This window comes from Panicum hallii, chromosome 5 (assembly GCF_002211085.1).
Source record: "Panicum hallii strain FIL2 chromosome 5, PHallii_v3.1, whole genome shotgun sequence".
In the NCBI taxonomy this organism is placed as follows: Eukaryota; Viridiplantae; Streptophyta; class Magnoliopsida; order Poales; family Poaceae; genus Panicum; species Panicum hallii.
In genome coordinates this window covers 55,905,789-55,915,253 of record NC_038046.1, presented here as the reverse complement: position 1 = coordinate 55,915,253, position 9,465 = coordinate 55,905,789, and the positions used below count along the sequence as shown (strand labels likewise).

At 42.8% G+C, this 9,465-nt stretch overlaps 1 protein-coding gene across 1 annotated transcript; it reads left to right on the top strand.

Annotated features, from left to right (window-relative positions):
• The first annotated feature begins 6,501 nt into the window (after positions 1–6,501).
• LOC112893983 (myb-related protein Hv33-like) lies at positions 6,502–7,467 on the top strand. The gene is made up of 2 exons (XM_025961534.1): positions 6,502–6,723; positions 6,835–7,467. The coding sequence occupies exons 1-2, from the start codon at positions 6,558–6,560 to the stop codon at positions 7,461–7,463; spliced, it is 795 nt and encodes a 264-aa protein (XP_025817319.1). The 5' UTR covers positions 6,502–6,557; the 3' UTR covers positions 7,464–7,467.
• Positions 7,468–9,465: the final 1,998 nt, after the last annotated feature.

The following is a 9,465-nucleotide window of genomic DNA, read 5'->3' as shown; positions in this document are numbered from 1 at the left end:
GCAGCCGGAGCCGGGAAGCTAGCTAGCTAGTTTAACGTGCAGCTGCACTTGCTGCCATCGCAAAAGCAGCCACACTCATGTCTCTAGCTGCGTCCTTCATAATGATGCGTGATGGGCTTCAGACATGCTTGACCCCTTTATACAGGCGTTGCGACATAAAGCTAGTGTGCTCCTGTGTGTGTGTTTTTTAAATTTTTTCCTTCAAATGCTGCATCGATGCATTGATTGGTCACGTTCTGACATATTTTTTACCTGTTCATGATCGATTATTGATAAACAGTCTAATAGCACCACCTATTTGCTTAGTAAAAAAAAAATACTTGCATGCATGTGTACTCTCCCTCAAGTCACAAGCAAGTGATATTTTGCAATATATATACATGGTCTATTAAACATAACTTGAACTAGTTTTTTTATTAAATAAATAAATAAATTATATATGTATATGCGCTACTACACCTTAGGTGTGCAGATGTCGTTCTACACCCAGTAGTTAAATTACTGACTAAACTAACAAAAAATACTGAACCAAATTACCATATTATACTAAATCACATTTATTAAAAGATGTCAGTAATCATGCGCAATAGTTATCACTGAAAATTTGTTCAATACTTAGTTAGATGTAGCTACACGTAGGATGCAGAATAGTACATGGGTATAATATATCACACGCATAATTTTATTTTATTCTATTTATTTGTGCGGAACACAAGTATACTTTTATGAAACCATCACGTCTCAAATAAAATTTACTCACGTTATTTTCAGGCATCCAAATTAATGTAACACATAAATATAACTAAATTTTCAAATGGTTGACTAATAAGAGTTCACTCGAAAACGTCACTTATTTGTGACTATAGTAGCATATAGTTCGGTTCTTTCTGTTGGCCCAGAAACAATTAAGACCGCTGTTTTAGTCGTTTTGTTTTAGAAAAGAGTCAAGATTTCATGATTATTCTGTCATTTGTTCAAGTGGAAGATAGTCACATCTTGCACGTATAGGCGCATAGCGATGGACCTTCTTAGAAACACCCAAGGATAAGATGCTGGTGGAGGATCGGAAAAAGTACATTTTACTACCACAAGATTGCACTATGCGACCAAGTAAAACAGTCGGACGAAAACATCATAGGATCGAAAAACTAACAATTGCAAATATGAGCACGTATCGCTGCCTATCTCCCCAGTTGTACTACTTTCTATGAGCTCTAGGACGGAGTCATTACCTGCTGGACTAGTTCTTTATTTTTCAGGGAGGCGTGCTGCATGGATACGTGCTCGTCTGATGTAGGAATTACTGGAAAGTCTTTGTCACTTTGTGCAGGACGTGTTAGGCCTTTGGAAGTATGTGTAGGGTTTACATATATAATAAGTGTAGGGCCGTTATTACCTAACCTCTCCATCACATCATGCATGACATGAAACCTTTGTGTGGTGCATGCACGCATGTAGTAGTAGTAACAGAGGGATACGAAACATCGATGGCCTACACTTTTGTCCCGTGACGATATTATCCACTGGAATTCCGGAAAAGCTATGGGATTAATATAATTAGAGTGCAGTATGTGTGCATGTATCAGACCTCTCTCTCTCTCTCTCTCTCCATTATTAGTTGTCCATGTTCGTATTAGATGGCTTGATGCAAGGACACACAGGCACGAATATGGTCTCCTGTCTTTGACCATTTCCGTTTTGAATCTTACACGAATCAAAACTATTCATTCGGATCAAAGTGATTAATTAAATTGCAGTAGAAATTTTAACCGCATGTGTCCTGTCTTGAATCAATTAACAAATTAAATCTTGGAGACCTCAGAATGCAACAACAAGATCGCGGCGCGGCCGGCCGGTTCGTCGTCGTCCATGCGTGCATGACGATTGGCGGCCGACCGGGAGATTTTGCACATTCATGCATGGGCCATCAACCACGAGAGCACGTATATAAAAACCTGTGCTTTGATAGCTACCTTCTACCACATTTTCACGTGCCAATGTGCCATGTGGGGGTTAAAGAAACCCTAGATAGGTGCCTGCTCCAATAATCACAACCAAGACACTCGCATGAGTCCATGGCACTTTTCTGGGCGAGAGATTTAGTTACATCGTTACGTGATAATTAAGCACCTAAACAAAAAAAACATCCATGAACATCTTTACTAGCTGATGGCGTAACCCATCTCGATCTGCACGTAGCTAGTACTGGTTCATAGTACACGTTCCTTGGTTGGCATGCTCAGTTTGGGATGTAATCATCAAATCGTTAGAGAGTTCATGCAGCAGGTGGAGGCTTGTGATCTCAACGGCCAGCAGCTGTAAGTAGTAGTTTTTTTTCCCCCCAATCAAAATCAAGGACAAGTGTGTTATATATGGACCATTGCTTACCTACTACCGTGCATTATTAGGTTCAGTTAATTTTCATATTACAAAACCTGCAACTTGATTTTTTTATTATTTTCAATCCGTACTCCTCCAGTCCCCTAAAAAGGCAATGAGAAAACAAGATCTGTAGGGGAGAAGGCTGTGATCAATTGCAAGGAATCTGACGCGCCTCTTGGTCTGTGTTGAAGCATTCCATGGGACGACAGATACTCATGGTAGTCACATGTACACCCGAATAGCTGGAGTGGTGTATCCATGCCAAGCGCTGCTGCGAGCATGTGGTGTTGAGATGTGTATCATTTTGTAGGGCAACCAAACTACAAAATTATTGTGCCTTCAGGATAGAAAAACTCACAATAAGGGATCATTGTGACAAGCTTAGTTCAGTCATTAGTTTCCAATTTATCATGTGATCTAAATGAGGTTTAAATGACTAGATTATTGTGATATATGGAGAGATTATTGAGCTTTGGGCGACTGATAATGTCCTTGCCTTGACTCTTGACTAGCAATAATGGTTAGAAATGCCAGCCAACTAATATATATTTGTTCAATCCGCGTAGCAACTTGATACTCTGATTATCAAATGAAGACATCATAATCCAACAAGATGCTGGCGGCTCTGTCCATATGCATGACGCTGAAGGGAACCGAGCGGATTTTTTTCGTGCACGAGAATCCTTCGATAAATTTACGCATCCTTTTAGAAACAATCGATCCTACCTTCGGTAGGTACTTACACTCTACTACATTCCCTTTTCATGTGCCAATAATGTGCCACCTCACAGTTAAAACAGACACATTGTATATGGTTTCTGCAAAAGTAGTACATCCCCCTAAATAAAGAAACACAGCACATGTTCCAAGCACACATATATATGAGGACATACTTTTGTGTTCATAATCCTTTCTTCGTGTGAGTTTACTCTATTTGATAATGAATTTAGCACGAAAATCATAATTGCATTCATTAACTTGATTATGGGGACTGTTACACCACCAGGTTCAAATAAAATTAAATACATAAAGTCGAAAGTGATGATCAACTGTCGACTAGACAGCTAGTCTAGATCAGTATGTTGAGTGGAACCGTGTTAATTGTGTTGCTAAAAAGACAGTTTTATTCGCAGTAACAATTCTATCTAAAGCTCTAGATGCACGGACTTTACCTATGGACTGAGGGTCCAAATTAATGTTATCCCATGTGTCCTCTCTGAGTTGCCAGCTAGTGACCAACGCAAGATATGACTACCTCTGAGTAACTGATGGTGTTCGAGCTGATCATGCAGAGACATGTGATCGACAATGCTTTTGATAGCAGATCCTAGCTTGTTTAAAATTAACCAGGAACCAGAACAGGAGTCAAAGGGCCAATACCGGCAATAAACCAGTCCAGGGAAGACCTTAGCTTGACCAATACCGTTATACCGGCAACACAAGTCCAAGGAAAACCTTGCTAATAATGCTTTCCTGCTTCAAGGAGAACGATAAACTTTTATGCATTCATAGTACACGCTCCTTGCGCTGGTGCCATCTAACCACCCACCAGCCCAACCATCGTATCAATCATGCAGATAAAACCAAGCAGCAGAGGTGCGAAAGAGTATCCCATGTGTTGCTTCCTAGTGTAATTGTTTCCACGCAGAGAAAATTTTCTAACCAGCATTGATATCAAGTTGATCCGTGTTTATTACCTACTACCATGCATCGTCAGATGCAACTAATTATCCTATCCCTCTTTGCAAAAATAATTGAATGAACTATCCTATTCGGCTACTGCGGGCCCACCAGCAACTTGATCGTATTTATCCAATAATCAATCTCCCCTCAAAAGGTAATGGGAACAATAAGATCGATCGATTGAAGAAAACAATGTGATCTATCATTGCTTGGAATATCTGTTGAGGTTGAGGCGGCACGTCTGTTGGTGAGTGAACCTTTGCTTGAGATAATTCGTGGTATCCAATGCAGGTAGCTTGAGAATGAAGCATGTAAGTATGTTCATGGAAAGCGCGGCGAGCGCCTTCACTATTCATGCTGGTTGCACTGTTTCTGGAGTCGAGACAATCTCCAACAAATTAAAAAGAACAGTTGTATTTCTCCAAAATACGTAGGAGATCTGCACACCAATACACTGCACGGTATCATTTTGACGGGGAGCTTGATAACAAATCTCGGATAGATACAACCTTACAAGGCAGCCAACCGACAACACTCTAAATGATTGGCAAACCCTCGACAACAAGCAAACAAAAGAGAACAATTATTAGAATTAAAACCAAGCAGCCGGCTCAACTTTAATTTGCAGCCCACAAATAAGAGGTATTATTGGCCACTTGCATCGAGTATGTATGTAGCCCCCCAAAAAAGCAGGCTAGCTCATGCATGAAACAAATTAAATCAACAATTATCAGCAGCATTTTCAGACGAATGCATCGCTATTTAATTCAACAATCAAACAAACCCACCCAAGCTAGCTGAGCTTTTGTGATGCCTGCAATATACATGCGCAAATAACAGTAGCATGCAGCTAGCAGCATGAGACAGTATGTATGTCATCAGCCATCCGATCGCTGTCGAGCTAGTGGCCATGTTGAGCATCTAATACACCTACTAATCTCTGCCCGATAATGATTTAGTATCACTCCCGTCAGTTAATCACAGGCTAATTATGCAGGTATTTAGCACTAGATCCAGCACTGCAGCCAGCCCAGGCTGCTAACCTGCGTGCATGCAGATGAATATGCATGCATACGTCAGGTGCTACGTATAATCTATTCAGGCAAGTTGCATCTGCATTGCCTGATAATAAGTATTGTTTTTCTCATCATGGTTGGGCCTTGTGCACTGGGGAATTTAATCCCATGCATGCATACACCTAAGCAAGGACGCTGACACGGGTTTAATTAATTAATAATCTCATATGTTTTATTATTAGATGGGTCGCGAGTACAAACAGAGGCCGCCATAAGTTTGTCGCGCATGCAACCTTAATTATCACCACACATGCATAATGCAGGATTAAATCATTTAATAATTGCGGAACACATGTCAAGGGAATATAGCTAGCTAGCAGCCGTGTGATTATTGGATTGAGAGTTCCTAATATTGGTAATTCCTGGCAAATTAGTTTCATTAACCTTCTGGAATGGGATGGCTCACCTAGCTAGAGTGTGTATATATACAACTTGCAACTGTGTCGCCTTGGCTTGCCTCCACCTCTAACAACCCAAGAGACAGAGGATCATTTTTTCCTCGCTCGTCAATATTATTTACCTGTTTGACTGACCATGTGCTCGGTAAAGTATCACGTCCACAGTTCTATATTCTGTGAATGCCAAACAATGTCTTACTCCAGACATGTGGTTGAATGTAGTGGTTGCCTTCATTGACTTGTGTAGTGACAATAATACCGTCTATTTATCTACTAATCTAGGTCAAAGAATTTGTAATTTTGCCATATGAAACATTGCAATTGCGTGTAACTTGCTGTAAATGTGGCCTTCTGCTGCACCTTTCTTTTCGTGGCAATGGAGTATATGTAAAAAGAAGTAGCTAAATATTATTGTTCGCATACTAGCTCGTAGCAGCAAGTGAGAACTTGTAGTCTACAGCTGCTAATTAGATGTTGTGAGAAGCATGCATGTTTACCTGATGATGGCCTAGTATGCATATATAGCCGCCTCTTATGAACTTTCCAATAATATCAAGCAACTTTCCAATAATCAGTGTGTATGCCTTTTGTCTCTTCCTGGAGCTAGCTAGCGGGAATAATAGGATGGAATGGTTGGCAACATCCTAAGTAGCTGATATGTACCATAAGGCCAATTAATGGTCCAGTTTATTGTGACCATGAACTTGGCAAATGATCATCACCACCAAAGACAAAGGGTAGTTGACAAAAGGTCATTGTCTTAGGTTTGTGACTATGATCATCCACTGAATAACTTTCTAGGCTAGGCAGGGGTCATAACTTTATCTAAGTGCACTTTCAACGAAGCTAGCAGATGTATCTGTCTATATATACATATACTGCTTAGCTCTGTCTGCAGATGTATCTTTATATATATACATATACTGCAGGCAGTGCAGTCACACACATGAGCAGCCAGCAGCATCAGCCAACAAACCAAGCTGAGCTTGCAAATACACAGCAGAGCCAGAGCTAAGCAATGGTGCGGAAGCCGAGCCATGGCGACAGCACCGGCGCCGGCAACGGCTGCACGGAGGCGGCGAAGGAGAGGAAGGGGCTGTGGTCGCCGGAGGAGGACGAGCGCCTCTTCGCCCAGATCACCTACCACGGCGTCTCCACCTGGAGCTCCGTCGGGCAGCTCGCAGGCAAGGCGATTAATTCTTTTTCTGAATAATCTGGTGCTAAATTTTGCATCATCAATTAGCACGCGTATCATACAACCTGTTCCGACTCCAGCATCAATCGTGAATGCGCAGGTCTGAGGAGGAGCGGCAAGAGCTGCCGGCTGCGGTGGATGAACTACCTGCGCCCGGACCTGAAGAAGGAGCCCATCTCCAAGCGCGAGGAGGAGGTCATCATCTCCCTGCAGCAGTCCCTAGGCAACCGGTGGTCGACGATCGCGGCGAGGATGCCGGGCAGGACGGACAACGAGATCAAGAACTACTGGAACTCCCGCATCAGGAAGCGCCTGAACGACGCCGCCAAGGCTGGCCGCGACGACGGTGCCGGCACCGAGCCAGCGCCGGCCGGCGAAGAGAAGGTGGAAGTGGAACCAGCCAATGCGGCCACCGAAGCGGGGCCTATGCCCATCCCCGCGCGGTTCCCGGTGTTCGCGTGCCAGATGCTCGACGGAGGAGTCGGCGGCGGCGGCATTTCATCGGCCGGCAGCGGCAGTGGCGAGAACACCCCGTCGACTACTAGCAGCACGCAGCAGAACTCCGGTGAGGAGAGCGAGGCGAGCGTCGGCGACAGCAACATGATCCATTTCCTGTTGTTCGATGATCTGGATTACCCAGCTGATTTGGTCATGGATGTGCCGGGGGCCATGGACGCGTGGGAGAGTGAACTGTACCCTGCAAATTCGATCAGCTCGCTCAATTATTGATTCATCATCATTGCCAGCAATCACAGCGATAGTTTCGTTCCCGAGAATTATAGGTCGTATGAGCTATTAAGGCAAACGAACGCCTCAGGCTTGACGTGTGAGCTGAAATAAGATGAGTAGACTGGCCAGTTGTCGGAGTGGTAAGAAAAATGTACTTCTTGTCATTTACATTCTTCTTAGGTGAGTTTTCTTTTGTTTTTTTGGTAAAGTTTATTGTAAGTAGCTAGCTACCTTATTAGCTTGTGTCAACCAACTCTTTGTTCAGAATATCGATAAGAAGACTGTTATTCAACTTGTTTTGAGTCCCGGTGACTGAACTACACATAATCGGCGAGCACATTTGGAAAACGTGTTGGGATAGTTACTTTGCGGACAGTCTTTATAGTATGTAAGGATAACAGAGCAATTCAGAGCCAATATGCAATTCAGCAGAGTTTACTGTGTCTAACTGCCTAGAATATGCATGCTTGCTGAATTAAGATGACTATATATAGGAGTATATATATGAAAGAAATAACGTAAGAGGGGGAGGGGGTGAATTAGGCGATTCTAAAACTTTAACATATGGCTCAAACTAACTAGTTAGCACAAAATATAAGCTAAAACATATTATTTAGATGTGCAATTAGTAGTGAAAAAACCGTATTCCAAAAAATTTTGCAACGTACAGTCAATCCTAGCAAGATACTATGTAAAGGCACACAAGATGCAATATGAAATGCAGAAATATAAAGGGGATAAGAGGAAGCAAACTCTTGATGTGTGATTTATCTCGTGGTATTGGTAGGCACAAAGTTATCGCTAGTCCACGTTGTTGAAGCACTCACTAAGAATATCACTTTCCGGTCACCAATTCTCTTCCAGGATTCTTCTTGACTCGCCATGATGGCTTAGCCACAAGACTCTCGTCAAGTCTCCAGCCACCTTGATGCCGCTTCCCACTAAGGAGCTTCTCCATGAAGGATGGAGATCTCCACATCCCCGCTTAAAGCCGTCGTCGCCGTTCCACACCAAGCCGGAGGGTCGATGACTTGCCGACAAACCACAAAAAACTTCAAGGGGCCGGCACACCGAGATACAAGCTTTGGTTCCAAGAACCAGCACACAAGACAACTACACCTTGCATTCTCACTCTAACTAGAGCTAGCCTAGCACTCTCACTTACAAAGCTTGTGCTAAACCTAAGGATGTGATCAACCTGCTTTTTGAATGGCTTGGGAAACTTCTTCAGAGTATGGATGCTTCAAACGAACTCCAGCACCCTCAAATGACCCGGAATGAGGTATTATATAGGATAGAGGGCAGCTCATAGCCGTTGCTTGCTTTTATCTAGAAAAACATAAAATGTCGGTTAAACTGGTCACAGCCATCGGTTCAACCGGTCACTCTAAACTTGCATACTAGCCGTTGCTCTACTATCTGTTATACCTGCTTTTGCTTGCGTCATTGCATCGGTGCATGCACCGACGCACTGTCAGTTCAACCGGTGCTGAAGACCTTCAAGCTTCTCCAACTCCAAACGCTTCTGCATCACTAAACTACCAATGCACCGACACCTATTTTTTGACCGTCGGTTCAACCGGTGCCTCTGGCACTTTTCCACTTGATCGCCATACCTTCTTCTTATTACACCGACGCCTTCCTTCTTATAGCGTCAGTTTAACCGGTGCTACTAACTTAATCACAGTAGTATCTCCCCAATGCACCGGTCGGTTTATTTTTAAGGGCGTCGGTTTAACCGGTCGCCTATTTCCTGCTGCACCTTGTCCAATCGTTACCGCTACATTTTTACTATAACTTGAGCATCTTGACTGCGGTTTGGACTATCTTATATATGAATTGGACTCCATCCATAGGATCTAGAAATACTATAAATTTGAACAAACTTGAGCTCACAAACTCGTTAGTTCCATTGACTATATTGTCACACAATCACCAGAATTACAACTATAACCTAAAAAGGACCATGTTTCATACAATATACCAAGTGTCATCACATATA

Coding starts and splice junctions, on each gene's coding strand:
- LOC112893983 (XM_025961534.1), top strand. CDS start 6,558: ATGGTGCGGAAGCCGAGCCATGGCGACAGCACCGGCGCCGGCAACGGC. Junction 6,724..6,834: donor CTCCGTCGGGCAGCTCGCAG/GCAAGGCGATTA, acceptor GTGAATGCGCAG/GTCTGAGGAGGAGCGGCAAG.